Raw genomic sequence first — 24,877 nt, 5'->3', positions numbered from 1 at the left:
GTGACTCACTATATGCTGGGCACTGTGTTACGAACTGTAGACATCGTCGTGATTAGAATGGTGCCTCCCCGTCAAAGGGCCTCAGGGTTCTTCAGGAAAGAGGAACAAGGAAAGATCCAATGGTGACACAGTAGACTTGTGGCATGACAGCAGACATTACAGGGTGACAGGAGAACAGAAGGGCAACCGGGGGAGGGGAGTGAGCTGAACCTGGAAGAATGAATAGACAGGAGTAAGGAGTGTGGGCACAGGGGTAGGCAGCACAATGACGGCAAAGCATGGGTAACCTAGAGAGCTTAGGGCCTTGGGTAGCCTCATCTAATCTCCTAGTGGAGGGCAGGACAGCTTCCTAGCCTAGTATCCTAGCTGGGGAAGGGCAGAATCAGATTTGCCTAGACAAGGATCCTATCCCAGCCTGACTGAAGCAAAGAATAAAAATACTTTTCAAACTGCTATTATAATAATTGTAGTTAGGAATCATTTTATTACAAGAACAGATACTCAAACTAGTACAATTTTTCTTTTAAAAGTTGGAGGAGAAGAACTATTGAAAGGCTTCACTTGGTAACCTCAGACACCCCATAGAAGGCTGATGAGTCTGTGAAAGGTGAGCAGGGAATGGGCTAGAAAACAGGAGTGGAGAGGTGCCTCCATGTTGCCTAAAGCCACCTGGGGTCCATTTCTTCTCTCTGCCTATCTACTCTCAAACCTTGTGTCTCCTGGCAGATGGCTGTCTCTGATTTAAATGGATTTTCAGCTCCCCCTAAACTTTGAGTGCTGATTGCATGAATGCTAGCCCCAACTCCCCATTACCTTTTCTCTCAAGATTTCAAGTGCCCATTGCCAGACGAGCTCTAGTTTCTGGCCTGTGAAATGAAAGTTTCAAGGTCTAATAAATTGGCCTACTCCACCCGTCAGTTTTGCCAAGGGTCCGGTATCTATCTTGGTCTAAGCAGTTCTACTAGGAGATCAGGTCAGAAGAGGAAGTTGAGCATGGCAGGCAAAAGACCAGCCTGACAATTGGAATAATATATTTACCAGAGTATAGTTAACCTTGTTAGAGCATTTTGCAATCAGTAAAACATGTTTTTTACTCATAGTTTACTTTTACCCAGGGAGCAGTATTGGAGTTCTAAAGATCCAGGGGTGACCAGAAAGGTCAGAAAGTAGCCAGAAAGGTCAACTTTAGGCAAAAGCATAAAGATTCAAAAGGTAAATCATCAGCCACTTGGCCCTGCTGCTTGCATGGAGCATTAATACACTTTTTTTTTGCAGTGGAAGCAAAGAGAAGAGAGCTGAGGAGCTCTCCTGAGGAATGCATCTGTGCTCTAGTTAAAGGCACATTGGGTGGCAAGACCTAATTTCTGTGTAAATGGAGCAGAAATATCACGCTGGTATTTCCTCTGCATGAGTGCAAAGACACGGGCATTTTCCAAATGCTGAAACATCATGGAAAAGAGATAAGAAAGGGGCGAGAAGTAGTCCTAAAGGGGCATGATATGACACAGCTCAGCCTCCAGATGGGATGTGCAGAAAACAGGGATATTATCTTGTCAAGAACTGATAAAAGCTTAGTTCTTCTGAAGTTACATTCAAATGAAGCGAAGCATGAGCTGACTAACCTCACTCTATTGGAACAAAAAGACAAAGCATTTTGTTCAGGGAGGGAACATCAGGCTATGGAACAGATTAAATAAGGAGTAACAGCCAAGCCACAGGCATCGATAGCCACTACTTCTTTCTGGAAAGGAGATGGTTCTCCAGCATCCCATGAAGCCAGAGTTTGGAAGTAACTCCTGGATAATTTCTGTACATGCCAAAAAGCACTGGGTAATGGGAATGCCATCTCAGTCCAGCACTGTGTCTGGCCTTGCTCCCTCAAACTTTGTTCTACAGCTAAACCAAACTATTTACATTTCCCCCAAGATATATTAAATGCTTTTATCATTGGGCCTTTGCCCATCCACATTCTTCTGCCTGGAGCCCTCGACATCCTTTATGCCTGCTTAATTCCTGCTGCTCATGACTTAGAGTTTACTTTCTCCAGGAAGTAATCCTTGGTTACCTTGACTAAGTCAGCACTTCTCTTTTTCCATAGCACTCTGCTGTTCCTCTTCTTACCTACCTCTTACCATACTGTTTACCCCCCTAGTCTGAGAGTCCTTTGAGGACTAGAACTTTGTTCTTGCCCCACATGTATTGAGGCATAATTGACACAGAATAAGATTCACCTTTTCAAGTGTGAAGTTGGATATGTTTTGACAAACGCACACATGCAGAAGTGTAACGACCACCACAATCAACATACAAAATGGTTTCATCTTCTCAGAACGTTCCCTTTTTCCCCTTTGCAATCAAATCCCACCCCACCCCAAGCCCTAGCCACTACTGATCTATTGCTATCTGTCCCTATAGTTTTGTGTTTTCTAAAATGTCATGAATGGCATCAAATAGCATGCAGTCTTTTTTGTCTGACTTCTTTCACTTCATTTCACCAGTGAAATGCTTTGGTGATTCATCTGTTTTGTTATATGGATCAGTAGTTGTTCTTTTATTGCTGAGTGGGTGTCCATTATCTGGATATACTGCAATTTGTTTATCTATTCACTAGTTGATGGCCATTTTAGTTACCAGTTTGGCACTAAGTATTCTAAATAAAGATTCTGTGATCATTTCTATACAAGTCTTTTGTGTAATTTATGTTTTCATTCCTCTTGGGTAAATCCTAGGAATAGAATTGCTGAGTCATTTTATAAGAAACTGCTAAACTATTTTGCAAAGTGACTGTATTATTCTTACATTCTTACCAACAATGTCTAAAAGTTTCAATTACTTTACATCTTTATCAGAACTTGATATTGTCAGTTTTATTTTAGCCATTCAAGTGGTGGTGGTGTGATATCCCATTGTGGCTTTAATTTACATGCCTCTAATGACTGTTGATGTTTAACAAATTTTTATGCTCTAATTTGCTGTTTATATATTTATTTTGGTGACAGGTATATTCAATTTTTGCTTTTGAAAATCAAATTGTCTTATTTAATTGAAAGAATTATTTATATATTTTGGATACAAGACCTTTATGAAATGTTTTGCAAATATTTCCTCCTAGTCTGTGGCTTACAAATTTTTTTAATGTTTTTCAAGAAAATAAGACTGTATCATTTTTATAAAGTTCGAAGTTACCAATTTTATCTTTTATGGGGCATGCTTTTTTTGGTTCCTTCTAATCTAACCCAAGGATACTAAGATTTTCTCGTATCCTTTATTGATTGATTGATTGATTGAGACAGAGTCTTGCTCTGTTGCCCAGGCTGGAGTACAGTGGCACGATCTCTGCTCACTGCAAGTTCCGCCTCCCAGGTTCATGCCATTCTCCTGCCTCAGCCTCCTGAGAAGCTGGGACTACAGGTGCCCGCCACCACACCCGGCTAATTTTTTGTATTTTTAGTAGAGACGGGGTTTCACTGTGTTAGCCAGGATGGTCTCGATCTCCTGACTTCGTGATCCGCCCGCCTTGGCCTCCCAAAGTGCTGGGATTACAGGTGTGAGCCACCGCGCCCGGCCTCATATGCTTTATTTTAAAGGTTTTATAATTTTGACTTCTACATTCAGAACTATGACTCCTGTAGAGAGAATTTTTGTTTATGGAGCGCAGTAGAACTGGAGTTTTTTGTTTTTTGTTTTTGTTTTTGTTTTTTTTTGCATATAGATACTCATTTTTTTTCTAACAGCATTTTATAAAAAAACTATTCTCCTCCCCATTTAATTACCTTAGAACCTTTGTCAGAAATGAATTGACCATATGTATGTGTCTATTTCTGGACTGTTTCTTCTTTCTGTGGATGTATATGTCTATCTTTATATTAATACCACACTATCTTGATTAGGGTAGGCTTGCAGTAAGTTTCAAAATTAGGTAGTATAAGTCCTTCAACTTTGTTCTTTTTTCCTAAAATTATTTTGGCTATATCAGGTCTTTTTCATTTATATGTACATTTAGAATTAGCTAATTCTTTCAAAAATCCTGCTGGTAATTTTGATTGGAGTTACATTAAATCTATATATCAATTTTGGGGAAAATTTACATCTTAAGTATATTGAGTCTGCCAAATAATGAACATTGTGTATTTCTCCAGTAAAACCTCTTCAGATCTTTAAATTCTGTCAGCAGTGTCAGGGTTTTCAGTGTACCAACTTTTGCATATATTTTCTGAAAGTTATTGCTAAGTGTTTCATGTTTTTGATGCTATTGTAACAGTATTTTTTAAATTGAAATTTCCAATTGTTTGTTTCTGCATAGAAATACCATTGCTTTTTTAATATTGACTTTCTATCTTCTGACCTTCCTAAACTCTTATTAGTTCTAATAGCATTTTTTTATTCCATAGAATGTTTACATTGATGATTGTGTTCCCTGTGAATAATGACAATTTTACTTTTTCATTTCCAATTTAATATTTTTTCTTGCTTGTTGCACTGGTTAGAACCTACAGTACAATGTGAATAGAAGTGGTGAGAGTGGATGTCCTTGTATTCTTCCTGCTCTTGGAAGGAAAGCATTTCTTCTTTCACCATTAAGTATGATATTAGCTATAGGTTTTTGTAAAATTTTTTTATCTGGTTAAGAAAGTTGTCTTCTATTTCTCATTTGGTAATAGTTTTAATTATAGATAGATGTTGAATTTTGTCAGATGCTTTTAAAGGATATTTTCTCGTTTTATCTCAGTGCTTAGTGTGTTTTTCTGTACATTTTGGATACTCCATTAATATTTATTGAATGGATTAAGCTGGGCTGAATATTTCTGAGAGTGCCACCTTAGCCACCCAGGATCATGAGATGGGATAGGGAGAGTTCTAAGTATTTGAATGTCTGCTCTGTTCCTGGGTACTATGTTTGCTTACATCATTTCGTGAAATTTTCACAACATTCCTGAGAAATAAGTATCTTTGTTTTACAAATGAAGAATGAGTAATAGATGGATGATTTAAAAGCTATAACATAATTGAGCTCAGAGAAGAATTTTTATGTTTCATTACTCAATAGATATAAAAAGGCAATCATTAAATTCAGGAAACAAAAGTATACAAAGGAGGCTGCTTCCAAATGTGATGCAAGCTATGATGGAACATGATTCAGCCATTTGATGGAGTAAAAAATAAAGAATCCAGTTTATCTGGATGCAGATAATGTTGTCCTCAAAATGATCATTTGACCACTAAGAAGAATAAGTAATCATTGTACAATACTTGGCTCAGCCATGAATGATATCTTCGTAGTCGAATTAATGTAAATTAAGTTATTGGTTTGCAACCCTGATGACTTGATCTATAGATAAAGGATAGAAGGTGATTTTGTTTATGAATCAGTCTTGACAAAGCAAAAGTTCTGATGTAAGGGAAGTTAGAATGTGGGAGAGAAGGGAGAAATTTGGGGGATGTTAGCATTCTTACTTTCCAAAATGAGAATATTTAAATCCCTCTAAGCCTCAGTGACTCACCTGCAAAATGAGAAATAAAGTATTACCCAATGGGGTTGTTGTGAGGATTCATGAATATATGTATTGTCAAATGCCTGATATGTGATAGGTACCCAACTAACTGAAGTAGTGACAGAGAGGAGTAAAGGAAGGCAGACCTGTGCATAGAAGGAAGTCAGCCCATTTCCTAATGAGGGAAAAACATCAACTTTAAAGTTGGGCTTCAAATCACCTCTCCTTCTGACATTGTCACTGCCCAGCAAGCAGGGTGGTGAGTTTGAGTAGTGAAAAAGCAGCAGCTGTGTGTCTAGCACAGGACGTATGAATGACAGAACAACACTGTAAGTAGCATCACCATCAGCATTTTACAGTCGTGGGAACTGAAACTCTGAGAGGCTACCGAATTCACATAGGACCAGCCAGAAGTGGCTAAGTCAGGGCTAAAACCAGGAACTGCAACTTTAGATTTCATTGCCTGCCACTGAGACTATCTAATTTAGACCATTTAGATAGGCACAATGAATCTGAAACACTGGATGAGCTCCTGGCGTATGCTCTGTACACAGTTCTAATGAACAGGCCCCTAGGTTTAATTAAGGGGAAAAAAGATTTAATTGTTTCTCCCAACAGCTGCAAATTATTTACATTGCATTTGTGTTGATGGCTAATAAAAGAGCAAAGGAGTGTGAGGACAGCCCCGGGTGGTTGTAATTCTTCCAGGGTCCATAATGAAGCATCAGCCTGAATGCCAAAATGTGGGAATGGATGTGCCTACTGTCCAGTTCACACCTGCAGTGGCCAGAGCTTCTCTCTGCCCTGGGCATGGTCCAATCTGTAAAAATGAGTTACAGGGGCCAAGACCTGAGAATAGCAAGGCACATGTCCCTGCCTCATTAGACGGCTTTCCAGTTAGTTTGTGATTGCTGTGGAATGGGTGAGAAGGAGCAAAATGGTCGCCCTGGTATAGTCTGCCACTGCTCCTGGAACAGCTTCTGAACTGACCTTTTGAAGGACGATGAGGTGGGAAGGGGACAGGAGCCACTGCCTCAGAGCTGCTCACAATTCTATAAGCTCTCACTTCGCTGTGGCTACTGAAAAATATGTAATGTAATATATAAAATATATACTGTATAATGTGCATTACATATATATTATGTGTGTGTGCACTTCTCAGATATCACAAAGTATGAGTTTCTGATTTTCCTGCTTATTAATTTTTAACCATATAATCGCCTTGGGAAAGTTACACCTTGTGGTCGTAGTTTATTCATCTTTATAATGATCATGCCTACCTCACAGGATGCTGTGGTAAGCATTGCATATGTGACCACACCTTTTAAACCATGAAGTAGGGTGTGAAGTTTGGCATTGGAACAATTTTGATTATTCTAGACCCCCCTCTCTGACCTGTTATTTTGATTCTTATGTACCTACTCTGTATCCTGACTTCTGTGAGGGTATTGGGGGTGGGCAGAGGGGACTAAAAAAGAGAAACCAAGCAACTCACAGTTGAGTAATCAGATTAATGTTTTAGAAAGATCACTCTTGATACCAGTGTGCAGAGTAGACTAGAGTAGGGCAAGATTTCCAATGGAGAGACCAGTCAGGAGGCTCCTGCAGCCATTCAGATAGGAGTGGGTTGGGCTAGAACCCATCAAACAAAGACATACAAGGGGAAGAATTGGCAAGAACTGGGTTTTCACCAGATGAGGTTCTCACATTGGAGTATTACACCAAATCCTGGCACAGTCTTATTTCAGTTCTCTGCCCTTCATTAGTACCTGCTGATAGAAGTATACTGTATTCATTTGCTATGGCTGCTGTAACAAAGTACCACAAACTGTGTCTATTAGTCCATTTTCTTGCTACTGATAAAGACATACTCAAGACTGGGCAATTTACAAAAGAAAGAGGTTTAATTGAACTTACAGTTCCACCTGGCTGGGGAAGCCTCACAGTAATGGCAGAAGGCGAGGAAGATCCCCTCGATCTTCCTCGATATGGGATACGGGGCACCAAGTCCCTAGGCTGCACATAGCTCAGAGGCCCAGCCCACGAAACCACGTTTTTTTCTTTTAGGCCTCAGGGCCTGTGATGGGAGGGGCTGTCATGAAGACCTCTGAACATGCCCTGGAGCCATTTTCCCCATTATCTTGGGGATTAAGATTGGGCTCCTCCTTACTTATGAAAATTTCTACAATTGATTGGAATTTCTCCTCAGAAAATGGGATTTTTTTTCTATCGCATTGTCACACTGCAAATGTTTCAAACTTACCTGTTCTGTTTCCCTGTTAAAACTGAGTGCTTTTAACAGCACCCAAGTCACCTCTCAAATGCTTTGCTGCTTAGAAATTTCTTCCACCAGATACCCTAAATCATCTCTCTCAAGTTCACAATCCCACAAGTATCTAGGGCAGAGTCAAAATGCTGCCAGTCTCTGCTAAAATATAACAAGAGTCACCTTTGTTCCAGTTCCCAACGAGTTCCTTGTCTCCATCTAAGACCACCTCAGCCTGAACCTCATTGCCCATATCGCTATCAGCATTTTGGGCAAAGCCATTCAACAAGTCTCTAGGAAGTTTTAAACTTTCCCACATTTCCCTCTCTTCTGAGCCCTCCAAACTGTTCCATCCTCTGCCTGTTACCCAGTTCCAAAGTCACTTCCACATTTTTGGGTATCTTTTCAGCAACGCCCTACTCTACTGGTACCAGTTTACTGTATTAGTCTGTTTTCATGCTGCTGATAAAGACATACCCCAGACTGGGTAATTCACAAAAGGAAGAGGTTTAATTGGACCTCTTACCATCCCATCTTACATGGATGGCAGCAGGCAAAGAGAGAATGAAGAAGCCACAAAAGCAGAGACCCCTGAGAAAACTGTCAGATCTCGTGAGATTTACTCACAACCAGGAAAACAGTATGTGGGAAACCACCCCCATGATTCAATTGTCTCCTACTGGGTCCCTCCCACAACATGTGGGAATTATGGGAGTACAATCAAGATGGGATTTGGATGGGGACACAGAGCCAAACCGTATCACTGGGTATCTGGGAACAAAAACTTATTGTCTCACATTTATGGATGCCAGAAATATGAAATCAAGGTGTTGGCAGGTCCAGGTTCCCTCTGAAGGCTCTAGGAAAGGCTCCATTCCAGGATTCTCTCCTAGCTTCCTATAGTTCCTTGGCTTGGGGCTACACAACTCTGTTTTCACATGAGATTTTCTCAGTGTGCATATATCTGTGCCACAATTTTCCCTTTATATAAGTACACTAATCATATTAGATGCGGAACCATTACCTCTGTAAAGATTTTATCTCCCAATACATTCATATTCTGAGGTTCTAAGTGTTAGGATATCAATGTATTTTTTTAATGTAGAGGACACAATTCAACCCGTAAAATATAGTTGATATGTATTTTCAGTGTATTAATTGTTCATTGGTTAATATTTAATTCAGCTAGTGAAATTATTGAAGAACAACTTAAGTTGCTAGATAATTTAGACCACTGAGGTATACAATTTTTAAATGATCAGAAAATATTCAAATATCTGTTGTATCTTTGCATATATAATGATATTTATCCATATGTGTGTGTATACATGTATATAAAATGCAGTAACTTCTAATGATGGATCAGATTTGGTTGAGGTCAGAAACCTGAGCATACATAGTAGTAACTGCTAGTTTATTGATTGATAAAGGACTTTAACTCTGAAACATCTATTAATAGATGGTAGCATTACAGAATTAAAGCTTTCAATCAGTCCTCAATAATATCTATCTATACTGGGTATCCAGAAATACAAATAATGGGATTTTGATGAGGTGAAGAACCCATGGTCTTAGAGGCAAAACAAACAGTGTTTGATAGTCAATGCTGTCTCTCACCTTCTGAGTGCCTTGGGTGAGGTGTTGAACCTCTCCCTGCACTTCTCTGAAGTTTTCTGGGTTTAAAATGGGATTAACATGCTCCATGTCTCTCATGGGATTGTTGGATGACAGCCTATGGTTGGGCAAATATACAATCTTAATAATACATTATTATGGGTTTGTTATTTAAATAATGATCCTTTTTGTTTTTTCTTTCCCCTATTTTATAGTCAATAAGCACAAGCCATGGATCGAGACTTCATATCATGGAGTCATAACCGAGAACAATGACACAGTCATTTTGGATCCACCACTGGTAGCTCTGGATAAAGATGCACCGGTTCCTTTTGCAGGTGAGATTATGGCTTCTTACGGCTGGGCCTGGCTCACTTTGAAGATGTGCTGTGAAACCTCCACAAAGCCCAGAATATGGCTTTATAGCTATTGTCACCACCCTGTGCATCTCTAGATCAGCCTGTGATGTTAAAGCTGTATGCCTCTTCTTATTTCTGGGATGGATTCTGGCTATCCTTGTGTTTTTGTTTGTTTTTTCCTTCATGTTGCCTCCAGTGCAAGACCCTTGTTTCTTCTTCTAACGAGTGGTAAATTGCTGAAGCGGCCTGTAGAGTTGGAGAAGTTGGGCTAGTAAGGTTCTTAGGGGAATTTTACCCATAAAGAGATAATCCATTGTCCCCACTATCCACATATAATCGATAAATGGAGACTTGTAGCGTGGTAAATGGGCAAGAGAAAAGACAGAGAGAGAAAGACCAGGAAATATCTGCTAAGAGTGGCACAGGGTCTTGTTCTTGAGCTTCCAAGTGGGTGTGTCTTTGGAGGAGGAATCCCAAGGCAATGCCATATTTCCCTCTTGTGGCTAGAGAGCTTCTCACTATCATCAAGGCTACGTCTGCCTCCTCCTTGGACCCTCTTCAAATGGTAGGCCCCAGGAGGGCTGAGTGAGGAACTCGGCTATGCCTCATGCTTCCATGGATTTTGGCAAAGAGAAGGGACTGGTCATGGCAGTGGGAGGAGGGATTAGACAAAGGATTTCTGAAGATGCCTGCATCATGAGTAATATTGTTAACATTTTGTAACTGTCAGGAGAAGGACAGGAAATTTAATGAAGGTTTTCAAGATTTCTAGAAGATTGCTTTATGATAGATGGGTGCCGGGCTGAGGTTTTCACCACAATGAAGTCTATTTTTTTCTGACAGTTTGCCTGCTACATTATGAGCTACTTGGGCAGAGAAAAAGGGGTTCTTTTGCACTTCTAAGAGATAAGCTCTGTGAAGACAACTTTCATTATGGAATATTATAAAGTATGGAGTGAGAAGGTAGTTATATTAAATGGGGAAATTCAGTATTATGTGAAGATAAACCCATAAGCATTCTTGCAAAGAGGGAGATACTTTACTTTCAGAAGAAAGCTTTATTTTATGTAGAATGAAAACCACCGAGGGTACCTGTGACTTCCATGATGTTTAGAATTGAGGCATTTCCACACATTTCCCAATCACCCTCAGAAGTCCCAGTTTTACCAAATGCCAGTTGGAAGTATAAACTCCTTGCAGTCTTTACCACAAAAGATGAAGTATCTTCTTTGCCAGTCTAGGAAGACTCCAACACATCTCTTTCTTGGACATAGCTAATAATGGTATTGGGTTTAGTCAGCAATTATCAGCAACCCCTGGAAATGAGATTTTTAAACAAATATTAGTAAAAATGTTTGGGTCATGGAAATGTTTGCTTTATTATGCACTTGAAAAAATGGATGCCAGATGTAGTGGCTCATGCCTGTAACCCCAGCACTTTGGGAGGCTGAGGCAGGAGAATCATTTGAGACCAGAAGTTCAAGATAAGCCTGGGCAACCTAATCAGAACCCATAGCTACAAAATAATAATAATGATAATTATCTGGGTATGGTGGTGCTTGCCTGGTCCTAGTTTCTCAGGAAGCTGAGGCAGGAGAATCACTTGACTCAAAGAATTTTAGATGGCTGCTGTGAACTATGTACAAAATGTACTCTATCCTGTGTGACAGAGCAAAAAATAAGTAGAAACAACATTTAGAAATTGGGAGATTTAGCATAAAAATGCAAGATTATGGTTTATCTTGATAAGTCTGAAATACAGAGCTGAGTAGTGGTTTTCCTTTTTCCACCGAGCATGAGCCCCTCACTTCCCTCAGCCCCTTTCCTCACAGCCTATATGCAGAGGCCCTTCCACTAAGAAGATCCTCTCATTCACCTTTCCATCTGAATATGTGACCCCTCTTTCAAATGTGACAGAGAAAATAAATGACAAACAGGAAGTAATCAGATGACATGAAGTCATTGCAGTGTGCTGAGGCTGGCACTATAAAAGATGAGCAATGTGTCTGATTGTATGTCTGCCTTTAATGTCCTGATCTCGTCTCATGGTGAAAGGAAACCGAAGTCGTTGAATAAGCTGTTCTGCAGTAAAGTTATAAGCTCTCTCATGTACAGACCACAATAGAAAAAAAAAAATACCTCAAGCAAATCTGATATTTGAAAGTTTGGATTTACAAAAGGTTATTAAAGTTTGTTGGTTATAGGGCTGAAGAAGAATTAAATATTTCATCTGAAGACTCACAAAAGGATTTCCTTAAGTCAGAAACCCACCAAATGCCTTTAAACTTGAATTTGTATTCTGACCGTTAGATGCACCCACAACTGTTCAGGCACTTCTTGAAACCATAGTTTCCTTCTAAGCCAAGCCCTGAGTAGTTATTTCCATTTAAAGTTAACTTCTATACTTCTATTATTTGCAGCTGCCTTAAAAGAGTCTCGCTTAATGCATCAAAATATAATCCTCCAAGCTCTTAGGAGTAAAAAATAAAGGTGGTTTTTAGAATGGCCAGAGCTATTTTCCTCAGTGTTATTTATGATCAGCTCTAAGACAGGACACAGGCACTAGCCATCCATCCATGCTGCAGGCATTTATTTTAAAACATTTATCTTAAAAAGAAAATACCGAAGATTTATTTCAGATCCCTATCATTCTCATAAAATTGAAAAATTCATATCTGCCAACTCCATCACTCCTCGAAGTCAACTGAAGCTTTTAGTCCTCCCTTATCAGCTGCTTTTGTATTGTGTGTCAGTTTTCCCACCCCTTTCCCAGTGGTCTTTATTTCTCATTTAGCCCAGGAGATAGGCTCTAAGCTTTGTGGAAGACAGTTCCATCCATACCATTTGTGCTGTTATTTCTCTTATGTGTCTCCCCCTTTAATTTTTTTTTAAGAAAAATGTTTTACGTATAGATTCTGCCAATGTATCATTTAGAATCATACATGATCTCACATGATTTTCATTTAAATATTATGATTGCATTTTGTAAATAATTGCAAAATTCAAAGATTTAACATAACTTTTATGGTATATCTCCTAATTATGACAATAACAAATGAGATATATAAGTATTTATTGTAGAAACTGTGGAAAATACAGTGAAACACACAGTAAAAGCATGAGGTATAACATTTTAGTCTATTTCCTTCTTGTCATTTTTCTACTTTTTTTTTTTCATTCAAAAATTGCGATCACTCTGGGTGCTCATGCTTATAGTCGCAGCACTTTGGGAGGTTGGGGAGGGGAGGATTGCTTGAGCCCAGGAATTTGATACCAGCCTGGGAAACATGGTAAGATCTTGTCTCTACAAAATAATAATAATTACTAATAATTAACTGGGTGTGTTGGCACGTACCTGTAGTTCCCGCTACTCAGGAGGCTCAGGTAGGAGGATCAATTGAGCCTAGGAAGCTGAGGCTGCAGTAAGCCAAGGTTGTGCCACTGAACCCCAGAGCAAGACCCTATCTCAAAAAAAAAAACTTGTTATTATACCTCATTTTGTATACTATTACTCATTTTTTCACAGTAATGAAAATTTGCCATTTATTACATATTTTTCTGCAACTATTTAAATGACTACATGATTTCCTACTTAATGAATGTTCTGGAGTTCACCATTCTCTGACTGGCACTTTGTCTGTTTCCAATTCTCTTTTATTATAACATGTGTCCACATTTCAGATTCTGTTGCTTGGATGGATTTCCAGAATTTTAGTTAATTGGCCAAACATTTTAAAGGTTGTGAAACATGTTAAATTGCTTTCCAGAAAAGTTATATGAGTTTGCAATTTCATTCACACCACCCAAGTCACTGGCCCTCATAAGGTGCATTCTGATGGTATGATTTAGTAGTAGCCTACTGTCATCATCTGTAAAATAATACAAGCTTTCCGGAGCTGTTTGTTGTTTTGATGAAATTTAAAGAGTGTCTATGACACATCTTGCAATGATCCAAGATACAGAAGTTTAATAAATTTGAGTTTCCTATTCCATACCTTCCTCCCTGCCAGTTTGGCAGGGGAGATAACTAACTCAGAGAGGCTAAGCAACTTGCCCAACATCCCAGAACAGGCTAGCCTGGGGCTGAATCTAGAACCAGGGCTTCTCAGCACTTACTCTGAGTTCTCTTTCCCTATGATATTTTCTTTTGATCTCTGTCCCACCTGATTAGTAAAATGCCAATGCTCAGTAAATGAAACCTCCCTCAGACTTCAGTCAAGTCCACTAGACTTGACTCAATTCTCAACCCAGTGTCTGAGCTCTGTAGATTTGACCTTCTTAGAATCAGATACAGAAAAAAATCCTTGAGTAATAATGAAAATCCTGCCCACTGCATGGAAAAAAATGATAATGAAAGGAAGCTGGGCACACCATGAACTTATTAATTTCTACCTATGCCCCACCAAGGCCTGTTAGGAAACTGTAGAGACTTTTAAATTTGAAGGGAATTAGATTGCCTTTCAGAGATGATAGAACTGCTCATTTGTCTACATTGGGCTGGTCTGGACTTGTCTTTTATAAGGACAGGGCTGCAGAGAATGATCAGGCATAATTGGTTGACTTCTCAGGCTGGGTGACTCTCTGAGGGCTGCCCAGAAAATTGCCTGGGACGTGATTTGGCCTGGTTTTGACTAGCTGGTTACAGTGCTGGTTGCAGCTGGGAATCCTCTTTCATACATGGTTAACTCTGTTTGTCCTTTTGTTCAGGGCCTGCTAGTCTATCTGCCTTCTTATCTTTGGACCTGCCTCAGGGTCTTGTTCATGCCTCAGGCCCTATAGGTGCCTGATGGCAAAGACCCTCCCACAGGGATTGGGATAGACCCTTGGCAAAGCCTCTCCCACATGCTTGGGATGGCCACGTGTCTTATGGTGAGAAGGGAAGGTAGATGTTGTGAATGGTCACAGGCTTTGACCCAAACTAACATAGACTCTGCCACTTACTAGCTGTATGATCTCAGATAGGTCACTGAACTACTCTGAGGGACAGTTTCCTTATATTTAAAATGGGGGTAATCATAGTACCTATTCCTGGTGTTAATATGTAGATTAAGTAAGATACTAATGCAAAGTGCCTAGAGCTCTCTCTGGTAGCCAGTAGACACCCAATAAATCATAGTTGTGATAATCATAGCAATGATAATGAGAGTAATCAGAGTAATTGAAATTTGTATTATTATCAATAAGCCAGAGTATTTGATTCATTTGGGTTGATTACAATAGTGCAAATTATAATCTGTGATTTTTTTTAAAAGAGAAAATTTTGAGTTTGTTCTAAGGCTTGATCACCCATTTGTACTATCAAGCTATGTTGCCTAGATTGTTGGGTAGTGTAATGGTGTGGGACAGTCAGTTAAATAATGTGTAAGGGAAAATAGTTTGAAAATCGTACAGAATTCTACAAATAAATATCAGTTAGTTGAGAATAAATTTTCTTAAATTCTACCTATGATGCATCCCTATGGAGTAATCTATTAGTTGCAAGATATAGTTTCAGACTCTTGCAAATCATGTGTCCTTTTATTACACACACACACACCCACACACACACACACACACACACACTTATGTCCAAACCTTACCAACCTTGTGGAACAGGTAAGTCAGCTATCAGGATTCTGTTTTGCAAGTGAGGACATTGAGACTTAGGGAAATTTCAAAAACTGTTCAAGCTTACCTAGCCAGGATGGATCAGCCCTGCCACTCAGTTCCATACTTTTAGACTCCAAGTCCTGCCTTCTTTCTCCTCTGCCAATTTTCCAGGGTGTAGGACTTATCTCATTGGAAGTACAAGATTTACATGATACCCAGACATGGCATTAAAGAGTGCTGAATCCCATGCTGAGTTAGTCATTCCCCTTTAAATTCTCTTTCTGATCATGTCCAGGAGGAAGGTGCAGCTTGGGAGGTTCAAGACATCTTCAACACCACTCAAATATTGCTAGTCTCGCTTTTTGACAAAGAGGGAGCAAGTCCTATCACAAAGCCTTCAGTAAGCAACAACATCAAGCTAGAATTTTAATAACATTCAGTTGTATTTTATTTAGGTTATTCTCTATTCAAGGCAAGGATTGCTGGCTTTTCATTTTAGTCATTCTCTTTTAAAATAAATGCACGCGAGTTTTTAAAAACACCAAATTAGAACAAATTGTAAGTAAACTAATATTTAGGCAGTTTATGGAAGCAGCAAAAATGTTGAAAGAGGTCTGTGAGTGAGAACCACATGGGATATTATGGAATAACCACATCAGGACCTCACTTCCCTGTCCAGTGCCTTCAGGATCATGAGCACAATACCCAGCCTTCTTCACTCTGTCTTGCCTCACAGCTCTCTGAGCTCGGACATCACGGCAGAGATGCCATCCACATCAGTCTCACAGTAGATGTGCCTTTGCATTTCAAGCTGGTTTGTTTGGGGGCCATTCCTGAGGACCGGAAGGCAGGGTGTCCCCTGGCATCCCACTCTGCTTCCCAAGCAGTCATGTGGCTTCATCACCCTCCCTGCAGAAAATCAGCTTCAGACCTATCTGGAATCCACCATCTGGGCTACTGCCTCTCACCTACAAGATTCTGTTGTGTACTTTTCCATCATATTCTGTGCTCAACCTTGATGCCCCAGTTCTGTACACAGCGTCCTGGTTAGAGGGAGTTTACTGGCAGCAGCTGGGAACCTGTGAGGATGGGGACGCACAGCTCCTCCTGTGCTGAGTGGTCAGAGGCAGGCTCTGAGGGCACAAAGCCCATGGAGCAAAGCTGAAGAGGATGTCTCAAGGGGATGGCTGGAGGAGGGACTAAGAGCCAGAGCACAGATGAAGGAGGACAGGTGCAGGCTTCAGTCAGCTAAGAAGAAGAGGGTAAAAGGTCACAGGTAAATACCTACAGCAGGGACCATGGGTTTCATGATCTGATTGATGGTAGAAGGTGAGGGATGGGGTCAGCAAGGCCTATCACACCCATACACCAGTGAGCCTTACCTAGAGCTTTTGGACTTTCTTAATAAGAAGGCTATTGCTAGGTTCTGCTTTAGGCCAAACTAACGTTTAGGGGACAATCAGTGGAAACTTTTGGGCCATTTTCCCTCACTAAGGTTGAAAGGGGACACCCAGGGAGATGGACTATCCTGGTTTGCTTGGAAAGGAAGGATTTCCTGGGATGTGTGACTTCTAGTGCCCAAACCAGGAAGGTCCTTGTAAACCAGAGTGAGTTGGTCACCCTAACAAGAGACGTGGAGTTTCAGGTTAGAACACTTGAGGCACTGGCCCTAGGACATAGCTTGAGAGAAGCAGTTGGACATAGGAATTTCAAGTTTTCTGGGACTCTGAGTTAATGACAATACTATACTAAAACAAGATGGAAAGTGAATAATGAAATCAATAATAATAGCAGATCTGGTGCCAGCCCATATACTAACTGTGCAAATTAGAAACAGGTTCCCCTTCTTACAGATGGTCACTGTCTCACTCCAGAGCACATGGCTTGGCGAGTAGAGAAAGAGGTGGATTTCTGCCCCTACTTGTCCCCTGGGCCATACATCGTTGTACAGAAAACAACTTGTACACAATGGCACTGAAAATTAGCTAATGTTTATACACACCAGGCATTATTTTACACATACTTTATCATAATTTAATTTTCACAACCATCTTTTGAAATAGGCATTATTATGATTTTATAGGAGAGACTGATGTTAAGTCAGATCATATAATTTGCCAAGGACACAGTAGTAGTGGTGAAGTTGTAATTTCAGCCCAGATGTCTCCAAGTATTGCTGTGCAACAACCATCCCAAAACTTAGGAGCATCAAGCAACAACCATTTCTTCTTTCTTCTGAGTCTACCTGCTTATTGGGCAGTTCTGCTCATCTGAGCCAGGCTCAACTGATCTCAGCTGGGCTTGTTTATGTCTCCACCCACTGTTAATGAGTAGGTCATAGGCTGGCTGTTCTGTACGGTGACTTTGGCTGGGATGACACTGTTCTCCATGTGTTCTTCCAGCAGGCTACCCTGAGCTCATTCCTTAAAGTACAGAAATGTAAAAGCACATTGGCAAGCAGCTACTTATGACAAGTTTGTTACTGTCTGTGTTAGTCCGTTTTCACAGTGCTATGTAAAGAGCTTCCCTGAGACTGGGTAACTTATAAAGAAAGAGGTTTAGTTGACTTACAGTTCTGCCTGGATGGGGAGTCCTCAGGAAACTTACAATCATGGCAGAGGGGAAGCAGACATGTGGTGGCAGGTGAAAGAGAGAGTGAAGGAGGAAGAGCCCCTTATGAAACCACCAGATCTCATGAGAACTCACTATCATGAGAATAGCACGGGGGAAACCACCCCCATGAGCCAGTCAGCTCCCATTAGGTCCCTTCCTTGACACCTGGGGATTACAGTTGGAGGTGGGATTCTGGTAGAGACACAGAGCCAAACTGTATCACTGTCCCACTGGCCAAAGCAAGTCCCATAGCCAAGCCCAGAGTCAGTGCAGGAGTAGACTACCACAGGGATGGGCGGGGGTAGGGTTATCAGTGCAATCATTCCATCACAGCTCAACTGTAGGTCACAATTATTCACACCCTTATTTCATGTAAAATATGCTCATCCCTATCCTGGGGACCCCCAAAATGTATCCAATCATGGCATCTGGCTTAAAGATCAATATTTTGTGATCTTTATCAGAACTAGATGCAACTCCTTTTGATCCAGAGGCTGATAAATGACAATTTTCTTCTCATACATATATGTCAGGGGAAGGAAAACTCAATAAGACTCCCACTCCAAGAGGAGAAGAATGGGAGGCACATAGCTACCACTGGTGTGGCCCATAGCAATTCTGATATCCTGCTGGAAAAATGTTGCCAGGTACCCCTGACACATTTTGAGAGTGATTCTGCTCCTTAAAAGGGGCTCCTGTGTTTATTGTTCTCTACTGCTCCCTGTTGATCACTCTTCTCTTTCATCATTATTCAGTTTTGCTACATCCCAAGTCCGGTGGACTTGGTAAGAGTCTGCAGAATCCTCCTAAGTTCAGGATCCTAGGCTCAGTCCCTAAGAAAACTCTCCGTTTCATTTGTCTTCACATCAGTGGCTGATTCTGTCCAGCCTCAGTGCAAGACAGTGGTTCAAACCTGGAACTGCAAAGTCAGGGCTCTTTATACAATGAATCAGGAAAACAAAAAATAAAGAACAAAACCCCAACCACTTTTCTTTTTTTCTGTTAGAAGAACACTTTAAGATCCAACAAGCTGCAAGCTTAAAGACATTCTGGGATATCAGAGACTTTAAATCAATGGCATGCTTCATCGACAAGTAATGATGCAAACACATTATGGTGTTTTCCCTGCTTACTGCCCTGGTGGTCAAATTCCAAGCCCCATGACCCAGCCTACCTGACCAACTGTGATTGGACCCGGGGTGGGCACCTGACCCAAGCTGCAACCTAACTTGCTAGCTGGATTGAAAAGATCAAATAGTGCAACTGGCTTCCTGTTTGAATGCTGAGAAGTTAAAAGGATGGGCGTGCAGGCCAAATGGGGATGGTGGGGGGCATGTGGGGAAGGGGGCAACTGTTGGAGATGAAGCTTCCATAACATGCTCAAACTGCAGTTAGCAGTACCCTGTTAGCAGAGTGAGGGGAGGACAGTGGTCTCAGAGAGAAGCAGATGAAGCAGATGTGCCCAGAGGGGAGGGAGTATGTGGTCCCTGAAGGGAACGATAGCCTCAGTTCCTGAGTGGTCCTGGTGTCATACTGATCCTGAATTTCCACAAAATCATCTTTGTTGTTGCATTTTTATCCACTCTATCTCTTGGAGATGGGTAAGAATGGCTCTGTCCTTGGAAACCAAAGAGGCCTAGTGAAAACCACCTGTTATATAGTTTACTGTGTTAAGGGTCCATGGAGCATCACTAAAGCTGCAGAAGAATGAAGGACCCAAGACAGCTCAGATAAGATGGCAACATAGAGAAGAATGAACTGGGAATTTGAAAACAATGAGGAGATTGTGTTTTAAAAAGATATAACTGGCAATCATCACAGCAAAATCAGTGATATTGAGAACCAGCTCCTACTGCCAGTAATTGCACTGTTTAATAACCACACTTAGACAAGTTAATACCAGTTCAAATTTCTCCTCCAGAAGCCATTTCTGTGGCTTACTACAGTAGCCATATTGAATAGTCCTGGAATTGGAGCCCACCACAAATATTAATTATGAGCATGAATTTTTAAGGTTAATGGTTTTACTTTAATGGGAATGTGGGGCCTCTGAAAGTCCTAAATGTCTCAGTGAACTTGTTTGAGATCACAAACCAAAGAACAAGAGTGCAACCAGCCATTTATAGTTTGTTCTGCTTGGCAGAGTGTCCAGAGTGAGATCACTGAATACCTTGGCATGAGTTCAGAGCTTGATTTTATTATCTTGTAGCTGCCTGTAATCACAGACGAGACATCAAAGGCCAGCTGTCCCCCATGAACCTTGACAGTCTATATAAACTAATTACTTCTTTATGAGCCATCCTTTCAGAGGTTTGAAGAGAAGGCCTATTAAGCCAAGTTCAATATGATCTACAAACTTTAAAAATCCTTATGATTTATCTGATTTACAGTGCTGTGCCATGGCAAGTGACATCATTTGCAGTGGTTGGCTTGGGTGGCTGTGACTTCATTCAAATACAATTGGTGTATTTTTTTAAATGGAAAGGTGAATCCAAGTGTGTTAGGGATTCTTTCTGCCCATTAATGATACCAATAGCAAATTTTGAAGAGCAAGGAATTAAAAAAACAAAACAAAACAAAACACAAATTTGGGAAGTGAGGGGATATTAGCAAATGACGTTTTTTCTGACTCTACCAGGCTGTGGATTGCAAGGGGAAAATCTTTATTCTCTTTGTCTCCAAATCCACTGCATGGCCGTTGGCCCTTTCCTTTTTTTGTGCCTCTCCCTTGAAGTCCCTACAGAGGTGAGACACCAGGTGAGACACTCACTGCAGCCTGCCCTTCTGCCACTCCTTGGACCATTTCTCTTGGCTGCTATTCCCTGTTGCCTGTCATATCTGCACTGAGGCTGCCTGTGCTGCTCTGTCTCCCTGAGATGAGCCTCCACACCAGCCTCACATGTGGCAGGCTGGGCATACCACTGGGGTGTATGCTCTTAGCCTCTGCCTCTTGGTGATCACTGCCTGCCTCTGGATGCTTTTTACTCTAATGCTATCCTCACCGGCCCACCCTGATACTGATCTACCCCTGGATCATGCTGATCTCCCTTAATCGCCCCTCTCCCCAACAAGGAGGAAAAGGCCTTTCTCTTCTGGCCTACTTGCTCAGGAGCTCCATCAGAGATGTTGTTTGAACTCTTAGCGATAGTGTTTTTTCTATAATTTCATAGTCTTTCCTTTTCAGAGGAGGCTTGATGCTCTCAGGTTTTAGGTCTGAGTGATGTATTCAAATAGGCTGGAACTATACTGTGGTAGGTAAACTCCCACTGAAGTCTCTGCTGCTGATTCTGACATCTGCCTTCTCAATTGTTTCTCATGAGTAGTGCTTTTCTTTTCTCTCAAGAGCTGATATTCCTGGCTTTCATCTGGTTTCCACTGTGTCTGTCCACTCACTTCTCCTCTCATGCCCACATTCAGTTCATCAGACATGACTATAAATGTATCAACTTGATTTACGAGAGGGCACTGAGCCAAAAGCAACCCAATATGGTGTAGTCAGACAGCAGGGGAGTGCTGAGAGGGGCTGTATAATTCCACTTGCTCCATATCAAAGTCTCACTTCCACCCCACCCAGGACTGGATATCAGCACTGATCTCATGTGAAGTGGAGTCTTCTTTCTTGAGTAGCATTCCTTTGGCATCCATCCTCATGGCCACAGGTCCTGCAGTGCTCTTCTCAGCCCCAGCACTTGCCACAGTGGAGTGTACTTGTCTATTTGTGAGCCTGCCTTCTCACTAATCTTAAGTGGAAGTGTCTGAATCCATTTTTTGTTTCTAGCACTGAGCACTGAGTAGGTGCTCAAAGTTTGTTGAATGAATGAATGATAGATTGTTATGTTACATGCTTAAGCTGACCTTTTACCTTCTATGCTTTGGCATGTTTGCTCCTGGGCTCAGTCCCGAACTCGGCAGCACTTTCAATGCAATCTACTTCAATGTCTGCTCCCCTTACCAAAGCAGGCTTGTTTATCCTTACATCCTAGCACACCAGCTAGCTTAGAAGTTCTCAGTAAATATTTGTTGATTTGAATTGAAAAGGACTGAGTGGCTTACAACCTACCACTAAGAAGCATGGTGGTAGGGAGAGAGGGGCATGCCTCATCCTGATGCTTACATTGCACCCTGCAGGAGTTAATCCCAACTCCTCGTGGCCCTCTGGTTACTTGGGAGCAATGCCACCCCAGCTGGTGTGCTTCCCAGTCACCACACACACGCTTAAGGTAGCCAGTGAAGGAAGAGACCTGGCTAGGGGAAGTCTCGGCTAGAGGGGACTGTGGTGATTCAAGGAAACAACAAGCAAAGGGACTGATGCTACCCAGAATTGGTTGATTATTGTTTAAGAAGGTTGTTCTTTAAAAAATTAAACTCTTTATTTTGAGGTAATTATAGATTCATATGCAGTTGTAAGACATCATACAGAGAGATTATGTGTATACTTGACTCCATTTCGCCCAAAGCTGTGGCAAAATATCACAACCAAAATATCGATATTAGTACAGACAAGATACAGAGCATTTCTATCACCACAAGGATCCCACATTGCCCTTTTATGGCCGTACCCACTCTGTCCCACCTCTCCTTAACCCTTGGCAACCACTTATCTGTTCTCATTCAGTAATTTAGTCCTTTAAAATATATGACATGAATGGAATCAAACAGTAAACAACCTTTTAGAATTGGCTTTTTTTCCTCTTAGCATCATTTTCTGGAAGTTCATCTAAGTTGTTGCCTATATGAATAGTCTGCCCTTTTTATTGTGGAGTAGTAGTCCACGGTATGGATATACCACACTCTTTTTAACCATTCCTTATTACCCATTTAGGGCCATTTTGAATAAAGCTGCTGTAAACATTTATGCTTTTGTGTGAATGTAAGTCTTCATTTTTCTGGGATACATGTCCGGAGTACAGTTGCCGGGTCATACAGTAGTTGCATGTTAAGTTTTATAAGAAACTGCTGAAGTGTATTCTAGCTGTACCATTTTACTTTCCCACTGGCAGTGTATAAGTGATACAGTTTCTCTCTGCATCCACACCAACATTTGATATTGTCACTGTTTTTTATTATAGTCATTTAAGTGTGTATGTATTATCTCATTGTGGTTTTAATTTGCATTTCTCTAATGGCTGATGATATCAAATGTTTCTACGTATGCTTATTTTCCACATATGTATCCTCTTCCATGACATGTCTTTTGTTCATTTTATAATTGGATTAGGATTGTTGTTATTTATATTCTTATGGTTGAGTTTTGAGAATTATTCACATATTCTGAGTACTAATTCTTTGTCAGATATGTGGTTTGTAAATATTCTAATTTTTGTATAAAGGAAAACATTTTTGCATAAAGTAAAACCTGTACAGTTAGGTTGAGACTCCTTTATTTGTATTTTTTGCCTGTGGATATCTAATTCCTCCCTCATCCATTTGTTTAAAAGTTTATCTTTCCTCCATTAAATTGCACCTTGGTCAAAAATCAGCAGGGCATCATCTGAGTCCATTGAAGCTGCCATAACAAAACACTATAGCCTGAGTAAGCTTATAAGCAACAAATTTATTTCTCACTGCTCTGGAGCCTGGGAAACTCAACGTCAGAATACCAGCATTGTTGATTTCTGCTGAGGGCCTTCTTTCTCCTTCATGAATGTCACTTTTAGCTAAGTCCTCACAGGATAGAAAGGGGAAGGCAGCTCTCTAGGGCCTGTTTTATAAGGGACCTAATTTTACTTATGAGGACTCAGCCCTCATGACTTAATGACCTCCCAAAGGCCCCACCTCCTAATACTATCACCTGGGTGATTAGGTTTCAACATATGTATTTGCTGGGAGGACACACACATTCAGAGCATAGCAGGCATAGTTGTATGGGTCTATTCTGGATTATCTTCTCTCATCCATTAATCTTTGTGTCAGTGGCTCCACCAAAATTATGTAGTCTTGATTACTGTGGCTATATAAGTCTTGAAATTGTGTAAATGGATTATTTTCAATTTTTTTTTTTAAACTGTTTTAACTATGCTATTTCCTTTATCTTACCAAAAATTTTTAGGATAACTTCATCTATAACTACCAAAAAAAAAATAAAATAAAATCCTGCAAGGATTCTGATAGGTGCTGAGTTAAACATGTATAGCAACTTTAGGACAGTTGACATCTTACCTCGCTGTGTCTTCCAGTGCATGGACATGTTATATCTCTACATGTGTTTACGTTTCTTTTCTTTCATTAGTGTTGTATAGTTTTAAATATATATTCCTGCACATATTTTCTTATATTTATACCTAAGTATTTCATTTTTTGAGTGACCATATTGTATTTTTAATTGTGTTGTATTTGCTATTACTGCCAACATATAGACATACACTTTTTTTATGTGTATGGCGTTATGTTTTATGTTATGCAACCTTGCTGAATTTACTTAATAGTTCTAGAATTTTTCTTTTTGGTAGATTTTTTGGGACTTTCCATTTGGGACGATCAAGTCATGTGCAATTTGGGAGTTTTATGTCTTCCTTTCTGATCCTTTGGGTTTTATTTCCTTTTTATTGTCTTTATACTGACTAGAACTTCCAGCATGATATTGAACAAAGGTGATGAGAGAAGATATCCTTGCCTTGTTCCCAGTCTCAGGGGAAAGCATATTCAGTCTTTTACCAGTAAATATAATGTTACCTGTAGAGGTTGTGTAAATGCCTTTTTCAAGTTGAGACAGTTCTTTACTTTTGGGTTTCTGGGAGGTTTTTTTTAAAATTATAAATGGGTATTGATTTTGTCAAATACTTATTTCCTGCATCCATCAATATGGATATGTAATTTTTTTTAGTTTGTTAATATTATAATAACACTGATTGATTTTCGAATGTTGAATCAACCTCATATCCTTAGACTAGATTCTACTTAATTGTGGTGTATAACTATGTTATAGGTTGCTGAATTCTATGTGC

At 40.3% G+C, this 24,877-nt stretch overlaps 1 protein-coding gene across 1 annotated transcript in view; it reads left to right on the top strand.

The window, feature by feature from the left end:
* CLSTN2 (calsyntenin 2) overlaps positions 1–24,877 on the top strand; it is a 634,893-nt gene that overhangs the window by 231,338 nt on the left and 378,678 nt on the right. The window contains exon 2 of the mRNA XM_017853677.1: positions 9,588–9,710. Within this exon, the coding sequence (XP_017709166.1) occupies positions 9,588–9,710 (123 nt within the window). The remainder of the gene's footprint in view (positions 1–9,587; positions 9,711–24,877) is intronic.

This window comes from Rhinopithecus bieti, unplaced genomic scaffold (assembly GCF_001698545.2).
Source record: "Rhinopithecus bieti isolate Rb0 unplaced genomic scaffold, ASM169854v2 scaffold_35885, whole genome shotgun sequence".
Lineage (NCBI taxonomy): Eukaryota > Metazoa > Chordata > Mammalia > Primates > Cercopithecidae > Rhinopithecus > Rhinopithecus bieti.
This window is presented reverse-complemented; position numbering and strand designations above follow the sequence as displayed.